General features: G+C 36.9%; 2 protein-coding genes across 2 annotated transcripts; one reads left to right on the top strand and one right to left on the bottom strand.

Annotated features, from left to right (window-relative positions):
* Positions 1-332: 332 nt before the first annotated feature.
* On the top strand, positions 333-2,847 carry LOC114268968 (pentatricopeptide repeat-containing protein At1g08070, chloroplastic). Its single transcript, XM_028210211.2, has one exon. It carries the CDS (start codon positions 623-625, stop codon positions 2,528-2,530), a length of 1,908 nt encoding a protein of 635 aa, XP_028066012.2. The 5' UTR covers positions 333-622; the 3' UTR covers positions 2,531-2,847.
* A 136-nt stretch (positions 2,848-2,983) lies between these two features.
* On the bottom strand, positions 2,984-22,273 carry LOC114268964 (disease resistance protein RPS2). Its single transcript, XM_082869228.1, has 6 exons — positions 21,171-22,273; positions 16,389-17,141; positions 8,320-8,958; positions 5,865-5,991; positions 5,091-5,240; positions 2,984-3,946 (listed from the first exon to the last, which is right to left on the bottom strand). Exons 2-3 carry the CDS (start codon positions 17,100-17,102, stop codon positions 8,887-8,889), a joined length of 786 nt encoding a protein of 261 aa, XP_082725354.1. The 5' UTR covers positions 17,103-17,141; positions 21,171-22,273; the 3' UTR covers positions 2,984-3,946; positions 5,091-5,240; positions 5,865-5,991; positions 8,320-8,886.
* Between the last annotated feature and the right edge of the window lie 1,965 nt (positions 22,274-24,238).

Genomic DNA, 24,238 nt, shown 5'->3' on the forward strand with positions numbered 1-24,238 from the left:
AGGATGACTTTTTGATTTTTTACGAAAAGATATACAAAAAATAGAGAGAAAATGAAATCTTTGACTTTTTAATATGGATTGTTGACTTTTTGATTTTTTTAATAATTTTTTGACTTTTAGGCTAAAAGAGACAGTTCGCAAACGAGGCCTAAGTTTTGCCCATCAATTGGTTTTTGTCAATTGATCTTAACTAATTTTTTGCTAACAGCATTTCATGATTTCATATAATTTTATTTTAACAACGTTTAAATTTGTAAAAAGTATTTTTAAATTAGTGATCAACTTTACAACATTAAAATATAAAATCATAAATGTTTCTATCAATCTGAAATTGACATCATACGTGAGGTCCCATATTTCTATAAAATTATACCGTAGTGATTAAGAGGCTCTATTAATCAAAGCTCTACTAATGTGGCAATCAAAAAAATAAATAAGTAAAAGTCATAACATCAAATCACACAAAGCTCACAATTTAGAGTTGTTGGAACATTTTTCAAAATCATAAATGTTTCTATCAAATTATAAAGTCTTTTCACTAGCCGTTATAATCGTTAAATGCCTCAGTTCTCTTTTTTTTTTTTTTTTTTTTTTCATCGCATCAATCTGTTGATAACATCTTATGCTCAATCGCTCAATCAAAATCCACAAATTCCAGAAGGCCATGAGCTTCTCTAATTCTTCTTCCTCTTCTTTATCTCTAATAATCCCACATGCCTCTCATGTTGATCCCCAAGAACTCTCAATCATTCGCAGACTCGATTCCTGCAAATCCACCCGAGAACTCAAACAAGTCCACTCCTACATCATCAAAACAAAACCAACTCTTCAAACCCAACTCATATATACTAAATTCATCTCTGTATGTGCTACATCTCATAATCATACAGACCTCAGCTACGTCAATGCCATTTTCACCCAAGTTTCCAACCCAAGTATCAGTGTATACAATGCCATTATCAGATGCTTTTCACGTTGCAAAAACAGCAATGACTCGTTCACCGCGTTGTTGTTTTATCGTGAATTGCTCGTGAAAGGCTTGGTTCCCGATAACTACACATTCCCTTTTGTTCTCAAGGCTTGTGCGCAATCCCGTGCATTGAGTGAAGGCCAGGAGGTTCATGGGCATGTAGTCAAGAATGGGTTGGTGTTAGATTTGTATGTTGTGAACACATTGATGAGAATGTATGCTGTTTGTGGGGTTATTGGAGCTGTTCGCAAGTTGTTCGATGAATATCCTCAAAGAGATTTGGTTTCGTGGACGACATTGATTCAGGGGTATGTTAAGATGGGGTTTTGGAAGGAAGGTGTCAAGGTGTTTTTTGAAATGTGCGAAGCAAATCTTCGAGCTGATGAAATGACAATAGTGGTTGTCCTTTCTGCATGTGCTAACTTGGGAGATTTAATTTTGGGTAGGAGGATACATGGGTATATGCGTGATCATAACATGAATTTTGATGTCTTTGTTGGCAATGCATTGGTTGATATGTACTTGAAATGTGGTGATGCTGATCTTGCTCGCAAGGTTTTTAATGAGATGCCTGTGAAAAATGTGGTTTCTTGGAATTCGATGATATCAGGATTGGCACAGCAAGGGGAATTCAAAGAAGCCTTGAATATATTTAGGAAGATGCAAAGTAGAGGCGTGAAACCAGATGATGTCACTATAGTTGGTGTGCTCAACTCATGTTCTAATCTAGGCATGCTTGAGTTGGGGAAATGGGTTCATGCATATGTGGATAGAAATCATATAAAAGCAGATGGGTATATAGGGAATGCACTGGTAGATATGTATGCAAAGTGTGGAAACATAGATGAAGCCTTTAAAGTCTTCAATGGCATGAAATGCAGAGATGTCTATACATACACGGCTATAATTGTTGGACTAGCCATGCATGGTCAAGGAGGGAGAGCATTGGATCTATTCTCTGAGATGCGTAAAATGGGCATAGAACCGGATAGCGTGACATATGTTGGTGTCCTGATGGCATGTAGCCACACAGGACTTGTGAGCGAAGGCCGTAAGCATTTTTCACAGATGTCAAGAGTATACAACCTTGAACCTCAAACCGAGCACTATGGTTGCATGGTTGATCTATTGGGTCGTGCAGGGTTGATAAATGAGGCAGAAGAGTTTATCAAAAACATGCCCATTGAACCGGATGCTTTTGTTTGGGGAGCATTACTGGGAGCTTGCAAGATCCATGGAAAAGTTGAGCTTGCAGAGATTGTTATGGATAAACTTGTTAAGATAGAGCCTGAAAGAGACGGTGCCTACATACTCATGTCAAACATATATTCCTCTGCAAATAAATGGAGAGATGCAATAAAGTTGAGAAAGACATTGAAAGAAAAAAACACGAAAAAGACTCCCGGCTGTAGTTCTATTGAATTGGATGGTGTGGTTCATGAGTTCCGAAAGGGTGACAAGTCACACCAAAAAACTAAAGCAATTTACATATTACTCGGTGAAATTACAGGTCTTTTAAAGAATAGTGGGCAATGGGTACGTACTGATGAACTTTCTTAACGGAACAAAAGATAGCATTTACAATCGATCTCTCTTTTCTTCTACCTGATAGCATAGTGAGCATCAAGCATTTTGAAGATTCATCATGGCCTGTTAGAGATGAGCAAGACCTGTTGGAGATGAGCAAGAGTTCTCGTAGCCTCTTACTCTCTTCAATTCATTTAGCGGAGGCTGGTGGTCTTTTCGTGTAAGTGTATAACTTAATATGCAGGTCTTGTAATTAATTAATGTCGTATATTTATCACAGTCAAACATATCAAAATGTTAAAATCCCTATTTGTTTTAATTTTTTTTTTAGTACATGTAACTCCCATTCAGAAGCTGCTTCATTGTCTTCAAGGTTAACAGTAATATCATGAGATTTAGAATGGATTTTCATATCAAACTTGTAGACTAGTTACCATTTGACTGCTGGTGTGGTTAAATAAAAGACCAAAACTACATAGAAGAATATTGGTAATATGTTCACAGTTGAGGTATTAAATAAAAGACAATACACGGTAGGACTTCTTATAAACATAAAATCAGTAATTAAAATCAATCCAAAACAAAGCAGCAAACAAAATCTATGATTTGCAAACAACATTCCAATCTTTGGAAATCAAAAAGAGCAGGACCCCTCCAAAAGAAGGGGACACTAAGGCCCAAAAGGATGCCAAGGTATGAACTCTATCCCACATTGAATCCACGCTCCCAAATCTATCTTCAAAAATCCTTGCGTTCGTTTCCATCCAAATAAAACAAATTATTGCACCAACCACACCAAACCACAATGCTTTTGCTCTCCTCCTACCCCCAAATCTCTGAAAGTCAATTAAAAGAACATGAATACTTGCCCTTGGAGCCACCCAAGACAGCTCCACCAAACGAAAAAGTCATGGCACAAGTTCAACACCACAAGGCAATGTAAGAATAGATGATTCAAAAACTCCTCATCTTTCTTATACATGACACATCATTGAGGAGAAAGATAGCAATTAGACCTCTTTTGTAAGGTATCATTGATCAAAAGGCCTCCACGAGCCAACAACCACATAAAAATTTCACCTTAGGCAGTACAAAAAGGTTTCCAAATGTTTTTGTAAAAGGTGAAGGAAGGCACTCTCGGATTGTCAATGTTTTGTCAAACAAGGATTTATATGTCAAGTCCTCAAAAGAATGAATGGACAAAACCCGTTTATTACCCCTATTTAGAAACAACAAAAGATGATCCAACTGGGATAGCAAAGAACACTCGTGGCCCTTTTTGTAGATATAATTCTACAATAGAACACTCATGGCTCATGTCACAATTCATGACTCCTATGCAAAGTCGTTCATGCCTGCACAAGCCATGATTCAGCTCGAACACATGTTGCTGCTAGTGAGATCTCACAGTGGCATCACTTGAGGAGAAAGAATGAAGTCCTGGGATACCTGTAAAAAGTAGACAGGCAAGACATGAGGCTGGAGTTTGTAACTGAATATTGATAAATGTATTTAGGCAGAAAAACTGAAGTTCACATATGTGAGATGGTCTCATGAAAACATTCAAAAAGTTGTGATTTAGTTTACCATTTTATCCTTAAAAGTTGAATTTAAATTATATAAATTCTAGCATGATTCTCTTTAAATTTCTGGTCTTTTTATGAAATAAAAATTCCTTAGATTTCAAGACACCAATTGATGTCTGCCTTTTTATAGTTAGCTTTTTCTACACTCTTTTGCTAAAAATATAAGGTTTTCACAACCCAGATTGGTTTATACATATATACAGAAGATGGAGTTGGTAATTTCCAAATCAGAGATCATCTAGCTACTACTAGTTATTGCAAAAGAGAAATTTGAAACTTCAAAAAACATTTACCTTAAAACAAAACCTTAAATAAACACCCAAAATCACCACATTTACCATTCTCAAAGCTTACATTACACAAATTAATAACACCTGATCTGCATACCACTGCATGACTCATCATGAGTCCCCACATAATAGTGAGCTATAGAAAGAACAACATACAAGAAGGATTCTCATTACCAGTGGTATAGTATAGTAGACTGTTTAGCATACTTGTACATTTCTGATATTATTTTTGAAGTGACATCAGAAAACAAAACCAAAATAAGAATAACTTTTAAATTCTCCCATTATTTGGGAACGAAATATTTGAATATGTCAACACAGACCATGATCTGAAAATAGTAAAAATTGATTTAAGAAAAAAATATATATATTTGTTTGTTTAGGTTGTTTACTTAGTCAGTACCCTTTTCTTTTCCTTATTCTAATTTAATTGAATCATAACCGTGTCCTTTACAATTGTTCATTGAATCGTAACCATGTCCTTTTCAATTATTCCGGCAACATTTTGAATCTCCATCATAAAATTGCATATGCACATGCCAAGTTCAACCCCAAATATATGGGGGTGTGAGAGAGAGAAATTCAAGTAAACAGCCATAGCCGTCTTGCTTATGTTATTTCAAACATTAATTACAACCAAATAGATTTGAGATAAGGATGAAGAACAAAATAAAGTCTTGGTATAAATAGACCGAAGCCATAGAATCTCACATGTACCTTGTGTCATAGTCCAATACTCAGCCTCTGCAGAAGATCTAGAAACAATCACTTGTTTCTTGCTTTTCCATGATATAAGATGGTCACCATAGAAAGTTCAGAAACTAGACGTGGAACACCGATCAGTTCTAAATCTTGCAAAGTTAGCATCTATAAGACAGAAAAGCCCAGATTGAGAACCAGCTGTGAAGAATAGTCCTAATCCAGGAGAAGTTTTCAGATACCGCAAAATGTGGTGAATAGCGTCAAGATGCTCTAATGAGGTGCATGCATAAATTGACTCACAACACTAACCACAAATGTCAAATTGGGTCTAATGTTGGTCAAATAAATGAGATGGCCTACAAGACACTAATTCATTCATATGTGAGTCATTTAATTTGAATTTTCATTCGTAAAGGAAACATATTAGTAAGAAGGTTCCCACATAAGGGAGAGTGAATAGAAAAGCTCGACTTTGTTGAGTGGACGAACCTTCTGTGCTGCCCCCAATAAGTAAAGGTCGAAGCTTGCTAGGTTGGGTAGGAATTGGAAGGGAGAGAATTAGGGAAACATAGGAATAGCAAGTCGTGCCCATTATACTCTTGAAAGCCTAATCTACTAAAATTAGAGGAATTTGGGTTTAAGAGTTTTCATTGGTTCAAAATAAATTTAAATCAATATAGCAAAATTTAGTTACTAGCTAATTAGGTGTGCTAAACTTTGTGCTAAATCAAGTGCTCTACGGTCATACCACAAGGAGATCAAGTGGATTTTATCCTAGAATATATATACCTTTTTTTTGAAGAGTTGGCAATCTAAACAGCATCGCTAATAGTCATGGTCATTGTCATTATTATTGGTCATCTCTAACTCCGTTGCCATCCCTATTGCGATTGCGATCCCCATTGCGATAGGCTATCTATGCAATAATTAAAGAAAAAGTAATGTTAACATTTCACAATGTTTTTGAAGTAAAAAGCAGTTGTTTGTAAAATAATGACCTTAGCCATGCAAATTGCAATGTCAACAGTAATCGTCTATTGTTTATCATTGATAAACTACTAACGCATATACTCGAGATAATGACGAAAAAAAACATTGCATTAGTAATAGTAACAATCATGTCCCCAATAATTTTGTATTCTCATATCTTTAAAAAAAAAATTAAATAATCTTTGAGAGTTCTAATGTAACTGTAATGATGTGAAAAGTGTCCATATGAACGTGGGACTCGCACTCCTCTCTCTATCTCTCTCTTTTACCTCACTAGAACTCCATTTAGAGCTCTAATATTAGTGCTATGTGTCATTATTGTAAAAAAAAAATTAGGCATAGACAAATGCTGGTGGTGTGGAACATATCTTAAGGATATAAATATGCTATTAATTCTTAAATACACAGCTCACTATTAAAAAAATCAGTTGTTTCTCAAGGATATTGTTTCCTAATGATAGGTAATTCTTGGAGACAACATGGCTGCTAACGAGGCAGATGTTGTGGTTACGTGTACTACCTCATTTCACCCTTTTGACTGGTTCTAGCCTCATAAAAGGTCTTTTTAATTTGCGTTTTGTATCGATTTGATCTCTGCCGTTTTAATTGTTATCAATTTTGTGTCAATTCAACTTAATTGATAACATCCATTAAGAAATTATAATTTATACATAAATCAATGGCAAAATAATTCATTCAAAAGAAATGGATCATTTCAAATTAGATGTCAACCCCTCAATACAAGATTTTAAAAAGCGGCCACAACTGTTACGTAACATCGTTACGTAACGATTGTAATGGTTACCGTTACCCGTTACGGCCGCTATAGCGATTTGACGAAAATTCACATGTGTAACGGTTGTAACGGTCTGTTAGTCACCGTTACACTCTTTTACAATATTCTAAATAGCTTCCTTTTCCAAAAAAAAAAAAAAAAAAAATACTGAAGTGATTCAAACCCAAAGAAAAAATCTTATATGAATTTTTTTCCTTTATAATTTTTTTTTTTTAATTTATGGTGCAATTTTTATTTTATAATCCTTTCATTTAACAATTGTGAATATTTTTTATTCAATTAGTTCAGGTATTGATAAAAAATAATTTGTAAATATTTAAAATCAATTATTCTTAAAATCATTAATTATTGAAATAAAATGTAAAAAACTCTTTTATGAAATATATTAGATTATACTTAAAAATTAACAAAAATGGATCAAAATTTATTTTAAACCCCAATAAATGTGATTCTAGAAAGAAAAAAATTTATATATACGCATCGGTAATTTTTCTTCAAATTGTGTAAATTATAAAATTAAAAAAAAAAAAACACGATTTTAGTTACCACAACTATTATGCTACGGCTTTTATACCGAGCAATCGCTACTGCGTCACTACAACCATTACGACGACCACAACCACTTTTCAAAACCTTACCTCAATCACTTTGGAGAACGTGAATGAACTATTTTTTCTCTTGATTTTAGTGAACTTTCTAATAGGGCGTTATCAATTAGCCTAAATTCACACATGAAAAAAAAAATTAAGAGTAAAATTGATTTAATTAGAACAAGCAGGACTAATTGACCATGAAATAAAAAGACGAGTGCAAATTGCCCATAATACATATATTTTGATAACCCAGGACAGAACCCCACTCAAACTTGGGGTAATAAGATGCACCACTACTTCATCAGGAAACAAAAAAAAAAAATTGGAAAAAAGAAGAAAAGATGCACCACTCCTCATTACCAGGTGAAAAGCAAGAGGCTTGACTTTGCCAAAAGTTGAACTAGAAACATAGAGGCTATAACCCTCAAGTCTTACGAACACAATTATTTTGAAAGTTAACGTTATTAGCAATGCTACTAAAGTTGAAAATTCTGCCAAAACCGACAGAGATATGAACGATTCGTTCTAACATAATTTGTGGGCCAATTCATTCACTGTGGCTCATGTGACATAAGTGGGCTTCGGCCAATAAGTCAGCCTAGGATATTTTTTTCTTTGTATTGATATCATTTTTAGGATTACCTCAATTGTCAATTTACAAACTTATGTGCACCTAATTGTAATTATCCCTATAGTTAACCATGTTCATGAGTAATGTGGCAATTGTCGTATAGTCATGGTCTGTATTCATTTACCATGACTACCATTTTCTTAGTTGTAAGATGTAAAACAGCTAAAAAATTGATCGGTGCAGTTGTCTTCTTGAGTTTGTTGAAAACTTGGAAATCTATAGTTGGAGTTTTACCTGGAAATTTGGGACAGAACCATATGTTAATTGTTTGGCTGGAATTCGAGCATCGTTTTAAACACACAAGACTTGGAAGATCATGAAGTTGGACATCGCGAAATTGGAACAAATGGATTTCTTCTTCTTCGTTTTCCCTGGTGACAATCTTTTCTACCTTCTCACAATGTCCAATTATTAGGTCTTTTAGATTCACAAGGACTTCGGCCATGGAAATTGTGAATATATATATCTCAAGTTGTCACAATTCTTCACTTTTAGATAACTTAGATTTCTGAAACAATGAGTTTGTTGGGGAAAACACTTCCATATATGCGTCAGCTTGGGCAAATACTTGAATTCCAATTTGCTTAACTGAGTGATTGATGTTCCTTTTTCACCAACACCAACACCAATACATACCTCCTCTTTGAGGTCAAATATCATTTCCAAGGAATCACACCACCATACCTTTAGCTCTTCAACTTGGTGTAATCTTTGTATTAAATTAGATGAAACAATACTTAATAATGTCCTGCAGCACTGGACCCACATGACTCTTACGTTGTGAAGGCATCCGACTCCAAGTTAATTGTGCCATATCTCAGTTGGCTCATCTATTCCTGTGACAGTAAGTTCCCCCTTGCTGCTTAAACTAAACTGCGATTGCAATCACTTGTGTTAGTAACATATTTACAAATTACTGAATAAAACAAACCCAACTTTAAAACCACACCTTAACTAAGACCAATGTGGCAATAAAATAAAATAAAACAAAATTCATATTGTGATATGTTCAGAAAAATTCAAAACCATTGGAAATAATAAAAGTTGAAAAATTATGAATCACTGAATAAAACAAACTCGACTTTAAAACCACACGTTTACTTGGACCAATGTGGCAATAAATTAAAACAAAACAAAACTCATATTGTGATATGTTCAACACAAAAGGAAACCATTGGAAATAATAAAAGATGAAAAAAGTAAACATACAGAAGATCCATTTACACCATTAACCCCTTGTACAGGTCTCTAGTAAATACTAGAATAATGTAAGAGTACCAACAACGGTTACAATCTCCACCATATAATTGAATTAAATATGTAGTTTGATATTTCATGAAATCTCTGCCGACCTACATGTCCATAACTAGAAAATCAACAAATTTACTTTGGCATATTTGGCGAAAACCTAATAATATGATGTTGAAATATTTCTTCTACTATTTTTTCTTCAACATTTTTCTTTTTCTTGGTAGTTGTCCATGTTAAAAATAAGGGGTTAAAAATAATCAGAAAATAATAATTTTGTATAACAATCACGAAAATTATTTATAGAGGTGCAATGCAAATACATAAAATATGATCGTAACAAATATTTATCAACAAAGGCGTGTCAATCACTATCCTAAGGAGTAGGTTCTGCCCCCACAGAGTGTGTCACCTGGTTCACCAAGTTAATGATGTCTTACCCTCCAAGATTCAGCTATTGCTTTCCCGCAAGCGTGCACAAGCAATGTAGAGGCATAAAAAATAGCTCGTTTCATTGTCATAAAAATCAAATAAAATAATATATATATAGGAAAATATTTATGATCTTTGATAAAATATTAGAATTTTTTTTGGGATTTCATGTCTCCTCTTTCCCAAGAATTATACACACACATATATATGTATATATAGATGTTCTTATAACAAAAGCTATTTGTAACAATACAAACGAAAACATGTTCAATGTGATTTTAATATTTATAGAAAGGTTACACACCAATTTGGACCCAACAATTAAAGCATTCAAATTCAATGCCCACTTGATACACAGCGTAGGCAAGCGGTTATAAAGAATAAATAGGTAATGAATACATAATATAATATTAAATCATATAATTAATGAAACTATTGTTGCGGATCGGGGCACACCAGGGAACTCAAACAAGCAATAACACACAAGATTTAACGTGGTTCGACAAGTCGCCTACGTCCACGGGCAGCGGATTCACTATATTGAACAAAATGGTAAGAATTACAACACTCTCTGTAATTCTCTCTCTCTCTTTGCTCTCTAAGCTCACACCTCTCTGTTATCTCAGCTGTATCTCTCAACTCTTCTTAGCTTCTCTATATATAGAGATTACAAATGCAAGAGAAAGTCTTTGAAATGAGCTGGCTGCCAGCCCATTGTTGTGCTTTCGGTGGCTTTCCAGATTGATGCTTCACATGGCTTCTCATGGCCTCATGGCCAACTCACATGGCCTCATGGCTTCCCCACCATGTAGCTGGCCGCCACTTTCCATCACATGGCCAGAATCTGTAGCCAATATTCAACAAATCTCCACCTTGGCGAGGATTCTCTTATCTAACATAGTGATCGATCAACACTGCCATGCACCCGAAGGTGCTCAGTTCCGAGAGATGTTGACCAAGTCCAAACAATGTTGGAACTTGATCCCAGAAACTACCTTTGTGAGCATATCGACCGGATTATCTGCAATACCAATCTTTTGAAGCAGAATATCCCCTTCATTCACAATTTCTCGAATGAAATGGAAACGGACATCAATGTGCTTGGTGCGGGCATGATGAACCTGGTTCTTTGCCAAACAAATGGCACTCTGACTGTCACAAAACACCTCAACGTGCTTCTGAACAATTCCCAAGTCTTCAATCAACCCATGTAGCCAAATAGCTTCCTTAAAGGCTTCCGTCACTGCCATGTATTCTGCCTCTGTAGTAGACAAAGCCACCGTTGACTGAAGCGTTGACCTCCAACTTACCGGCCCTTTAGCAAGCGTAAATAAATACCCTGTTGTTGACCGGCGTTTGTCTAAGTCACCAGCATAATCTGAGTCCACATATCCTTCCAAATTCTGCCCGAGTCGGTTATCTCTCTCGAACTTCAATCCCAGATTGACCGTGCCATGTATGTACCTTAGGATCCATTTCACTGCCTGCCAGTGATCTTTTCCTGGATCATGCATATACCTGCTTACCATACTCACAGCATGCGAGATGTCAGGCCGTGTACAAACCATAGCATACATTAATGCACCAACTGCATTTGCATATGGAACCTGTGCCATATGCTTCCGTTCTTCTTCTGTGCGTGGAGACAATGAAGCACTAAGCTTGAAATGAGGGGCCAATGGTGTACTTACAGCTTTGGTTTTCCCATTGATGCCAAATCTGTCTAACACCTTTTTCAGATACTGGGTTTGTGTCAGACAAACCGTGCCCTTCTTCCTGTCTCTCTTGATCTCCATGCCAAGAACTTTCTTTGCTTCTCCTAAATCCTTCATTTCAAACTCCCTTGTTAACTGTGCCTTGAGTTTGTCAATCTCCACCTTGCTCGTAGATGCAATCAGCATATCATTTACATATAAGAGAAAATAGATGAAGGAACCGTCGGGAAGCTTACGGAAATATACACAATGATCAAATTGACTTCTTGTGTATTCTGTCTCCATCATGAACCGATCAAATCGCTTGTACCACTGTCTCGGGGATTGCTTCAATCCGTACAACGATTTGTTCAGCTTACAGGCCCAATTCTCTTTTCCAGCAATTTTGAAACCATCTGGCTGGGACATGTATATCTCCTCTTCAAGATCTCCATGTAAGAAGGCAGTTTTGACGTCGAGTTGGGTGAGCTCAAGATCAAACTGTGCAACCAAAGCTAACAAGATGCGAATAGACGTGTGCTTCACAACAGGTGAGAATACCTCATTGTAGTCTATTCCTTCCTTCTGAGCATAGCCTTTAGCAACCAATCTAGCTTTGAATCTGATGTTGTCTCTGCCTGGAATGCCTTCATTCTTGGTGTAAACCCACTTACACCCAATTGCTTTCTTGCCTTTTGGAAGTTGCACCAACTCCCAAGTCTGGTTCTTGTGAAGTGACCTGATCTCTTCATCCATAGCCTCATTCCATTTGACACTTTCTGCATTATGCACGGCTTCTTTGAAAGTGTAAGGAACATTGTCTTCAATGATTGGAAGTGCATAGGCTACCATATCAGTCATCCAACTGGGTTGCTTAGTAACCCTTTTTCCTTTCCTGATTGCAATGGGTTCTGATTGTTGCGGAGCCTCTGGATCTTCATTTTCATCTGAACTCTCTTCAGAGCTATCCTCTGAGACTTCTTCAGGATGGTTGATTGGCTGACTAGTCTTTGCTGGAGTCTCAAACTCCACCTACACTGACTTCTTCAATGCTTCCTCATTCTGTTGAGGATCTGGTTGCTTCAGCATTGCAGACTCATTAAAGGTAACGTCTCTTCTGATGAGAACTTTCTTTGATTCAGGGCACCACAGTCTGTATCCCTTGACACCGTCACCGAAGCCCAAGAAGATGGCTTTCTTGGCTCTTGGATCCAACTTAGATTCTGTAACATGAAAATATGCTGGACATCCAAAGATACGTAACTGATCATAATCAGTAACTGGGACTCCTGACCATACCTCCATGGGAGTCTTCCCATCTAATGCTGCAGTAGGTAGTCTATTGACAAGATGACGAGCATAGTTCAATGTCTCGCCCCAAAATGCCTTGCTCAATCCAGACTGTGACAGCATACACCGGACTTTCTCCACCAAAGTGCGGTTCATGCGTTCTGCAACTCCATTCTGCTGCGGTGTTCCAGGAACTGTGAAATGTCTCACTATCCCTGCATTCTGGCAAACCTCAAAGAAGGGATTTGATGTATATTCTCCACCATTGTCAGATCTGAGCTTCTTGATCAGTCTGCCTGTCTGGGTCTCAATCATCTTCTTCCACGTAAGAAAGATGTCTAAGACTTCATCTTTGTGTTTCATTGTATAAATCCAAACTCTTCTAGAAAAATCATCAATGAACAACACAAAGTAGTGTTTACCTCCCAACGAAGCAATCTTGGAAGGACCCCATACGTCGGTGTGGACGTAGGCTAGAATCCCTTTGGTACGGTGAATTGCAGTACCAAACTTGATTCTTGTTTGCTTGCCCAATACACAATGCTCGCAGAACTCAAGCTTCCCCGTCTTGGCGCCTTTCAACAGGCCTTGCTTTACCAACCCTTGTAAAGCCTTCTCACCGACATGCCCTAGGCGCATGTGCCAAAGTTTGGAAGTGTCTGATGCATCATCTTCTGAGCTGGAACTGGTGGAGACAGCCACTCTCCCTGTGACTGTAGAGCCATCTAGGAAATATAAATTTCCCTGTCGAGTACCCTTTATTGCAACCAATGCTCCTCGAACAACTTTAAGGACTCCACCTTCCATGGTTACTCTGTAACCTTTGGAGTCTAAAACTCCCACTGAGATGAGATTCTTGGTTAGATCTGGTACATACCGTACATCTTCAAGAATTCTGAGTGTTCCATCATGGATCTTCAGTTTAATTGTTCCAATCCCCTTTGTCTGGCAAGCTTGGTCTTTGCCCATCAGCACAACTCCTCCATCGAACTCTCGTAAGCTCGAGAACCACTGCTTGTTAGGACACATATGGAATGAACATCCGAAATCTATTATCCATTCATCAGACTGGCCATATGATGAAACTGTGAAGGCTCCTCCTTCATCATTATCTCCATCTTGTGCAATATTCACCTTCTCTTCTGTCTTATCTTTATTTGGACAATCTTTTGCCCAATGCCCCTTCTGGCGACAAGCTGCACACTCGTCTTTTGCAAGACGTCTTTTGTCTGAAGGTTTCCCCTGGATTTTGAGCGAGACTTTCCTCGCCCTGTATTTCGTCTGTTATTTGTTCTGCCTCTGACTGTTAATGCCTCGGATGTTAAGTCCCTGTTTGCAGACTTATCTTTCCTTCTGAACTCATTGTTCACCAAGGCATTTGCAACATCAATATACTTAATCTTCTCTTTACCGTACAGTAAAGTAGTAGTGAGACGATCATACGAGTCAGGCAAGGAATTTAACAATAACAGTGCTTTGTCTTCATCACCAACTTGATCATCCAAATTCTTCAAATCCGTAATAATTTTGTTGAAGTTATTTAGGTGTTCGTTCATCGAAATACCTTTAATGTAGTCGAAACGAAACAACCTCTTCCTCAAGTAGAGCCGGTTCTCAATGCTCTTTGTCATGAACTTATCTTCCAGCGCCTTCCAAAGCTTCTTCGCAATATCATATTCTGTAAAGGCATACTTCTCCTCTTTTGCAAGGCAAAGTCGGATGGAACTGCAGGCCAGGAGATTCACCCTCTCCCATTCTATCTCGTCCAGGTCATCTGGTTTGTCTCCCAGAGTGAAGTGCAGGTTCATTTGGACAAGCATATCCTTAACTTCGAATCTCCACATGCCGAAGTTGCTACTTCCATCGAACTTCTCTACCTCGAACTTGGCATGGGACACCGGGGTCCAATGCCTAGAAGTGCTTGTACTGGCTGAATTACTTACGGACTCGGTTGATCTAGATTCTGCCATTTTAGAAACTTCAATTCAAAAAAACTGACCGTACAGATGTGTCCGGAATACTCCAAATAGTTGGGAAGCACTATTGGATCGTCAAAAACGGACTCCGAATGGCTCCGATCTGGCAAAAACACTTTGGACGGGTCAGATCTGCAAAATCTGGTGCGCTGAGATGCACCGGATAATTTCTCCGGTCAACGGCTGGTCAACGGCTCGGTCAACGACCCAGGCGGCGCGGTCAACAGAGGATCGGCGGCGCGGTCAACGCGGCTTGACAGCTGGTCAACTCGGCTTGACGGCGCAGTCAACTCGGCTTGACGGCTGGTCAACGCGGCTTGGTCAGCGGCTCAGGCTGACTGGGCAGGGCACGTGTCCGACACGTGGCTAACGTGTCGGCTGACTAGGTCGTCTTCTTCACTGAGCGGCGCGTGGGGCGCGTGTGGCGCGTGGGTTTCACGCGCAATATTCTCCTGGCGCGTGACGGCGCGTCGAAGCTCTTCTGGGCTCTGTTTTTGCTGTTCTGGACTCCTCTCGGGGAGTTCTTCCTCCTGGTATGGTCAAAAGTGGATTTTCAGCACTTCAAAATCTAGGCACTTTCGGGAAAAATTCGATTTTTTGCAACCCGAGCTCTGATACCAATTGTTGCGAATCGGGGGCACACCAGGGAACTCAAACAAGCAATAACACACAAGATTTAACGTGGTTCGGCAAGTCGTCTACGTCCACGGGCAGCGGATTCACTATATTGAACAAAATGGTAAGAATTACAACACTCTCTGTAATTCTCTCTCTCTCTTTGCTCTCTAAGCTCACACCTCTCTGTTATCTCAGCTGTACCTCTCGACTCTCCTTAGCTTCTCTATATATAGAGATTACAAATGCAAGAGAAAGTCTTTGAAATGAGCTGGCTGCCAGCCCATTGTTGTGCTTTCCGTGGCTTTCCAGATTGATGCTTCACATGGCTTCTCATGGCCTCATGGCCAACTCACATGGCCTCATGGCTTCCCCACCATGTAGCTGGCTGCCACTTTCCATCACATGGCCAGAATCTGTAGCCAATATTCAACAACTATTTGAAACCAAACAGATTTGTATTTGAAATATGTTTGCAATTCTAACAGTTCACATAACAAACAATATCACACACAATGAAAGAGAGAGCTTGCCGGTTTGGAGAATTTACTCTATTTTATATCCGGGTATGAAGATTGTCGACTAGCATTACTCTAATTAAACTGAACTCAACACAATCAATTTTAACCCCGTTTTATTTGGGAATTGGACACAATTGCCAAAAAAAAAAAAAAAAAAAAAAAAAACAATGATATATAAATAGAAAAAGTATATGAAATTTATATATAGAATGATGTGGTTGTATCAGTTTTATCATTTTTGAACAGTGTACCTATTAAGATAACATTTAATTAAAAAAAGTCATCATCATAATTTCTTTTAGACAAGTGTCATCGTCATCATTATAGTGAAAAATTTTATGTACCTTGACAAAATCTTGGACCACATTGGTAATAAATAGCTCACTCTCTATGATTTTGTTTACTGAAAAATTCTTTCCGTTCAATATGTAGATGTTCATCCTTAGTTCAATGGATCTTGAAAACAATTTCTTTGAAAGAATGGATTATTAATGGTGAATGCCATAAGTTTAAGAAAACTAATTTACCTTTCCATCCAAGAAATGGTGTTGAGCTGAGTTAAAAAATTCCTCTTTTTGAACATTGCTCCTCCGTAACTCTTGCAAGCATTGGAATGCTGAAGGGAGTGCCTTCAAGTTGGGACAATTGATTACTTTCACGATCTTCAACAATGTTCCTTCAAACGTGCAAGTTTGAAGGCACAAACTCCTAAGGTTTGGCAGATCACAGAGTTTGAGACTCCTTAGTTGAGGGAATATGCAAATATTTGTTGTGACATCAGAACCTACTTTTGGTTCCTTATCAATGATCACTTCCATCACACCACATTCAATTACCTCTATTTCTTGTAGTTTCCCCAGAAGTTTGGCTAGAGAAGCTGAGAATATATATCTCAAACTGCCACAACCTTTAATTATTAGGGATGTTAGGTTTTGTAAACCTTGAATTCCTGGTAAATTGTCTTTCCAAACATGTGTCAACTTTGGTAGATGTCGTAGGTTCACATTTGTTAATGAATGCAATAGTGTATCTGGATGGCCTTCCCTAGTAATTAGTCCTTCAAGGTCAAGTAATACTTTCACAGATCGACGCCGTTTCACTTCAAGTAGTTCAAGACTTTGCATGCCCTTAATCAAATTGGATGGAAAAAGAATATTCGAAAACCCATGACACAATTTAACTCTCATCTCTCTTAGTTTAGCTTGAAGTTTGTCAGGCCATATCTCAATCAGATTATCCATTGCAGTGACAGACAACTTCTCAAGGGAAGTCAATTTAACCTGTAAAGTCGATTTCACAAGGTGAAAAGTATAATTAAACACGCGAAACTTTATTTCCATTTAATTTTAAATTAATATACTTCAAAGTTAAATAATTACACTTCAATATTTCTTTAAAAAATTTGAACATTCAAATTTAACTATACATTACTTAAAGTTTCTAATTTCAAAGTGTTATAAGAAACAAGATAATAATCATAGGAAATGAGATCCGTATAACTGTACAAGCAATAACATTAATGGGTAAATAAGATTTCAACACCTAACATCAAAGAAGTAAATGTGAGACAAACTCTTGTCCAACGAGAGCATGTAATTGAAATTTGGATGTAATTGAGGGATCAATAAAGTAGAGCCTACATTGCTGGCCATTACTACTACTATTATCAATCATCATAGTGAGTTAATTATCGAAGAAGTAAACTATTGGCCAATAAAAGAATAATCTTCTTCTTTTTTTTCTTGATGTAAGAACAATCCTAATTTTAAACTTGCTAACTATACCTTTTCTTTTCTTTCTCCACTTTTTCTTCACGAGGAGTGACTTACAACCCTATTTTTTCTTTTTCTTTTTTTCCTTTTTTTTTTATCAGGAAAAGAGAATTCATTGATGAAGAAAACAATGTATAAGTACATAAGGGAGTACAAGAAACCCTAACCAAAGACCACATCATTGCTAGATAAGATCATTCCAACTAGGTTGGCACCATCTACCTAGCCAATCATGTGCAAAGTCTCAGGAAGAGAGCAGGAGAAGAAAAAAAGAAAAGAAAACACCACAGATGGCAAGATGCTATCTGAGGAGCTGAAGAGATAAAGGAAAGTTACGCATTGATTCTGTTATTCTTGACACCATCCAGGGAGAAGATGAAATCATTGATTTGAGTAATCTGTCATATTAGCAAAACTTTTCTCCCAAAAGGAGATTCTGACTTTCACCAGTTCCACAAGGTCATCCCAATGGTGTTCCTTTCGATTCTTGACTTATTATTTTAATCAAACTTAGATGGCAGAAATCATACTAAACTCAAAATGCTTGTCGAGTTTGAGTTCAAAGAAAGACTGATCAAGAAAGCAAATCAAATATCGACTGTCTGTTTGTTTGTGTGTACATGTGTATATGTTACGACATGAGAAAAATCAAACAAAAGCAGCACATGGTTGAGTTTTTAGCTGTCTTGTGAGGTTTGAAAGGATTTAAGAATGGCTTAGGCTTTAAGGATTGAAACGAAAAAAGTTAAATTTAGAACAGGGCGTATGAAATCACAAAAAAAAAAAAAAAAAAAAAAAAGGAAAAAAGTGTAGATGAAATTATTAGATGGTAGCCCAAGATGAAATTATTCTATTCCACCAAGTCAAACACTTTCCCAAAAATAAAATTTGCAATACAGAAAGACATTAAATTTAAAATTTAAAATAGTTACAAAATTTTTGAAAAATTATGTGAATTTATTTAATTTAACTGAGCAAAATGGCAGGAAAAAAAAATTCATTTGGCCAATTTCACTTGATTAAGGCACAAGAATTAGTTTGGTTTAATTTGATAAAATAGTTAAGAAATTCCAATTATATCCCTTGTAGAGTCAAAATATAAAAGAACTTATAAACCAAACATACGGCATTCATTGTTTTTTAAATTAAAAAATTACGACTTCAAAAATGAGGAACATCACCATCTATCTACGAAGCATCAACACGTCCCCAGGGCCTGCGTATGAGTGTCGGACACGTGTTTGACACTCTCTCTAACGTGTCCATTTTTTTTTGAATTTTTCCAGCCAGACACGCCGTGGACACGCGATGACACTTTCCGGACACACGCAACGTGGATCAAAGAAGCCCTAACCTATTGGAGAGGAGAGAGAGAGAGAGAAAGAGTCTATGGAGGATCGATTGAAGGAAGAAGCCCTAACCTGTTCAAAAGAGATCAATCGAAGAAGCCCAAGAAGCCTTGAGGTATTTTTCTTCGTCTTCTCTGTTCTTCTTCTTCTCTTCGTCTTCTTTGTCCTTCTTCTTATTTCTTCTTCTTCTTTACTTTATTTCTTCTTCTCCTCTGTATTCTGTTTCGCCTCCCTTTTCTATTTCTTCTCTTCATCTTCGCTGATTTTTTCTCTTCCTTTTCTGATTTCACCTCTCCCCCTCTTTTGCTTCTCTTTTTTTTTTTTCTATTTCTCTCTCCTTTATTTTCCTAATTTCTCCCCTCCCTTTTTTTTATTTTTTTCTTTTTTCTTTTATCCTTATTTTGTGTTAAACCTAAAATTCATAGAACAAATTATTTTTATTTTAAAAACTCAATTTTTATTAAAAAAAATTTAGGAAATATATTTATTAATTTTATTATTATTGTAATTGTATAAGAAGCAATGATTTTTTTAAAATTTTAGACATATAATAAATAAATAAATTATATATATTAAATGCATCGCCAGCGTGTCGTGTCTCCCATTTTTAAAAAATTTATGCGTTCGTGTCATGTCATGTGTCCGTATCCGTGCATCGTAGCCCTTTATATATCTAGATGAGAAGAAATCACATTTAAAAAAAAAAAGTACTAAATAAATAAATAGATATAAATAAAAAGTTAGCAGGTAACGGACCAAACTTTATGGCTATTCCCCTTTAAAGTTGAATGATTCTTTAAGGGTTCACGACTATGCTTTATTTTTTTTACCTTTAAGGTAATTAATAGACAATGATTAATAATTTTAAAGTAAAGGATGTGGTAGAGATGTGGATGATGCATTGGGTTAATACTTTTGTACAAGAAAGATTATTTCTTGCTAAAGGCAATGAATGATTATTTCTTCCTTATTATGGATCTTTCTTATCTTATGTGGTGGTTGTTGGTGTTGGGGTTGCAAGTATGTACTCTTTGATTTTTTTAAATGGTTGATTGTCCTGTTTGAAGTAATTTACTTGATATTGTAAAAATATAATATTTTCCACCACTATATATATATGTATATATATCTTGCCTACATGGGGTCTTTCTTTAGTTGTTCCTTTCCTCTCTGGTAGGGTCTTCTTGTATTATGTAGTTAGTGGTAGGCTTGTGGGTTTGTATTGTTCACCATTTTTAAATGGTTTAATTGTCCAATTGACATAATTGTCTTGATATTTGTAAAATTCAATATTCCATTATCAATTGACAAAAATAAATAAATAAATAAGATCCTTTGGGGCATGTCAGTGAGAAGGTCAGAGGTTCAAGGTTCAAGCCAATAGAGCGATTGCGGCCCTTTCATTGTAATCTTACTAACCTACTAACAGCCTATCGTTTTCGTAAAAACAAAAAAAGAACATATTTCAAATAACTATGTTAATCAAGTTTCAAATTCATTTATCAAACTCTGAATTCATTCTTAAAATCAAGATATAAAATACTACATCAAGCTAAAAGTTATATTCTGAAAATGAGTGGTGTCAAGTGCATACCGTAAAATAGCAATTTAAAATTCCACCCAGTAGAATTCTAGTAAAACAAAGACACTTGTAAAAATCTCTATCGCACAACTACATGAACCTCCTTTAAAGGTTATGTTAAATGATTTATAGAGGGAAAAGAGAAGAAGAGGGATCCAAATCCAACAATCAAACATAGCCTAAGTGCTTTAATACAATATTAATAATTAAGCATCTTATATATATATATTGTCTTAACCTCAAATCCCTCCATTTCAAATTCTTCCATCCCAATACAACCCTAATGTTTTAAATAATTTGGTCAAAGTTCACAAAATTACAACCTGAACTTCAACTAAGCTTTTAATCAAAATACTAAGCATATTGACACGATGAACATACTAAACTTTAAGGTGGCCATTTGTTCCAGGATATACTAATTTCAGGTTTAGTTTGATATTCTTATCTTCCATCTAAACATATTCAATTCAAAATATATTATATTCACATTTATACATTGATACATTAGATGCAATTATGCAAGAAATCATGGATACACGTTATAACCCAAAAGTTCCACAGAAAATAGGAAAACGAGGTGCTCTTAAATAATCAAAGAAAGCATACCTTGTTGTCAAAGAGCTACTGAATGTAGGCAAAAGCAGTAGCAGGAGTGGAAGAAGGGCAGAGACTATTGAGCTTTGGTATTTCCATGAGATCTAAACACTCCAATTGTGGTAGTTCAATTGCATTCATGGCTTTATCTGTTGTTGTCGCTGCTATCTCATGGTCTCCTCCTTCATTCGAAACAATTACTTCCATCATACAACATTCAGATATCTCAATTTTCTCCAGTTGCATAAGATTTTTGGCCATAGAAAGTGAGAACACACTTTCCAGTTTATCACAACTAAACAAATCTACAAATCTCAAGCTGCCAAGCCATTTAAGTGGAGGGGGACCCATCCACAAATGTGTCAGTTCAGGCAAAAAAATTTGTAGCTGGCCTTGACAAATAATCCCTTTGAAATTATTTAGTCCAAAAAGACGCATATTCTCTAACACAGGGAAAGGGAAGGCTCTCTGCAAAACCACCTCATCTGGTTTGTTGATAAGGAATTCCAAACCATCACAGTATGACACTGACAAATTCGTCAAGTGTTCAAAACCATTTTTGTCTAAATCACTGAGAATATCAGTCAAACCCTTAATTGACTCTCTAAGGCCTGAATTTTAGTGCTCTTCAATAGCATCTATAAGGTTACTATCCATAAGATCAGTCACATCCAGTGAACTGAGATTCAACTCATTTGGTAATGGATAATAAGGCCAGGCCGTGGTGGTACTAGATGGGTGAACTGTTATATTGAACTTTTTCACCTTCTCAATGACCCAATATCTTGGAAAGGATTTAATATTGAATAGATCAATATCCAAAGCCACTAAATTGGACAAGGATGCAAGCTCAGCAATGATTGCATTAGTTCTTTCCATACTTTCTTCTTTTCCATCACCAGCCAATCTTTTAAAGCTGCTCCCGATATACAGCTCTTGTAGCATTGATAAACTTGACAAAACACCTGGGTAAATCCATTCCACTTTGCAATTCAACAAATCAAGTACCTTCAAGTGAGCAAGACGACCTATTATTTCTTTTGGCAATTCCTTGATACAAGAGTCGGCAAAACTCAAAATCTCCAGATTCTCTAATGCTGCGATTACAGAGGCATCATTATAGCGACCGCAGTTATCCCTTTACTATTCTGTTGTATTCCGGACTCGGTTCCGTGAAGTTGGTAGTGGTATCTATCTTGTTGTGTCCTTTAATTTCACATGATTGAGTTTTAGGATGTCTTGGGCAGGGTTGTCACAGGTTGGTTAGGCCTTGGTTTCAATTCCTTGTTGCCCAGGTTTTTGGTGTTACGCTTGAGCGGATTTTGGTTTCTAGTCTAGCGCTCGAGCGGGTTTCATTGCGCTCGAGCGGGGATTGCACACCTCCAGTATTTCGGGCTTCTGCAAAACTTCTGCAGATGTGATTTCTGCGCTCGAGCGGGTTTCTTTACGCTCGAGCGGTGGCGCTCGAGCGGGTCGGTTGGCACTCGAGCGGGTAGTACCTTCTGGGTGTAAGTTCTGGGAGGTGGAAATCTACGCTCGAGCGGACTGGTTTTCACGCTCGAGCGGGAGTGCTTTATTCTTGTGTCTTGGCGCTCGAGCGGGCCTTATTGCGCTCGAGCGTGTCCAGAGTTTTGTTCTGGGCGCTCGAGCGTCGTGTTCTCCGCTCGAGCGGGTCATACGTATATGAGTTATCCGCTGGGTGATTTTAAATCACTTTTTGCTTTTCTTTCTCTCTCCTACTTTTTCTAAAAACCTTTTTGAGAGCTCCTCTCTCTAAAATCTTGCCTTCTCTCTAGATTTTGATCTAGCTAGGGTGAGTTCCTCACCTTCGGCCTTTGTAAAAGTTGTGTTGATCGTCGAGGGCGTCGTTTTCATCCGAGAATCTTGGTCTTTGGAGCATTTTAATTTTTGTCTTCATCTCCATTGGAGCTCAAAGTTCGAGGTAGGGATATCCTACTCCTCTCTATGGATTTTGTCTTTAAATTTGCCATTTTGAGATGTTGGGGTTGGTTTGGTAATTTTGTGAAAGTTTGGGACTTTTGTGTTATTTTACAAAAGTTGGGGTTTTATTTATAATAAACCTAGATGCATGTTTGGCATAGAGAAATGGAATAAATGTTGAATCATTGATGAAAATGGGACCTAAGAGTCGTAATGTTAATTATGGAAATAACCTAATTACATCGTTTGATTAATTGGGATAATTAATTGTGAGAAATGAGGAAATGAAATGAAATTGTTGAGATTGGGAATGTATGGGGTTAAAGGGTGTAGTTGAATTAATTATCACTCACCGAAATGAAATGTTGATTGAATATCCATTGTGCATTTATTTTCTGTTTAGAGATAACTGCTTTGGGCTATCGGTGGAGGATAGTCGTGATTGTTGTAGACAATGCATGATGATTAGGCAAACGAAAACTAATCAATAGAATGTGTCATGGAATTTGACGGTTGATAGAATACATTAACTATATGTATTGGGTGATTGTATATAGAACCAATGTGTTTGTATACGTTATGTGTGTAAAGGAGGAGATGGGGGATGTACTCCGCGGTTTAGGGGAAGATGGGGGATATACCTCTAAACCGGATAGCGTTGGGAGGAGATAGGGGATGAACTCCGTAGATACAGTTCATATGCTTGTCTAGAGAAGTGAAGATAGAGCTCATATGCTTATCTTTGTGAAGTGTAGATACAGCTTTTATGCTTGTCTGTGAATGTGGGATATAGTTGTTATATATATCTGTTGAGAATGTGGATATAGCTTATACACTTATCTGTGAATGTGGGATGTAGTTTTTATACACACCTGTTGAAATGATGATAGAGCTAATATGCTTATCTGTTGAAAAAGGGAAAATGAAAAGTAACTTGGACTCGTAAGTCGTATGACATAAAATGTGATTTATGTGGATGTATCAGTGTTGACCATCTATCAATTGCTAATCTTTTAGTCATTGTTCATGGTTGGTTTAGTGTATTTCTACTGGGCTGTGGCTCACCCTATATGGGAACATTATTTTAAGGTACAGGTAGCATGCCACCTCCAAGGACATAGCTTGGGAGGCTAGATGCG

The sequence above is a fragment of the Camellia sinensis genome, chromosome 5 (assembly GCF_055761805.1).
Source record: "Camellia sinensis isolate YWXY chromosome 5, ASM5576180v1, whole genome shotgun sequence".
Lineage (NCBI taxonomy): Eukaryota > Viridiplantae > Streptophyta > Magnoliopsida > Ericales > Theaceae > Camellia > Camellia sinensis.

What these genes read in the sequence shown, in the direction of transcription:
- LOC114268968 (XM_028210211.2), top strand. Translation starts at nt 623, where the DNA reads ATGCTCAATCGCTCAATCAAAATCCACAAATTCCAGAAGGCCATGAGC.
- LOC114268964 (XM_082869228.1), bottom strand. Translation starts at nt 17,102, where the DNA reads ATGGATAATCTGATTGAGATATGGCCTGACAAACTTCAAGCTAAACTA. An exon ending in ACCATTTCTTGGATGGAAAG is followed by an intron (nt 8,959 to 16,388) that starts GTAAATTAGTTT and finishes TTGCAATCGCAG; the next exon opens with TTTAGTTTAAGCAGCAAGGG.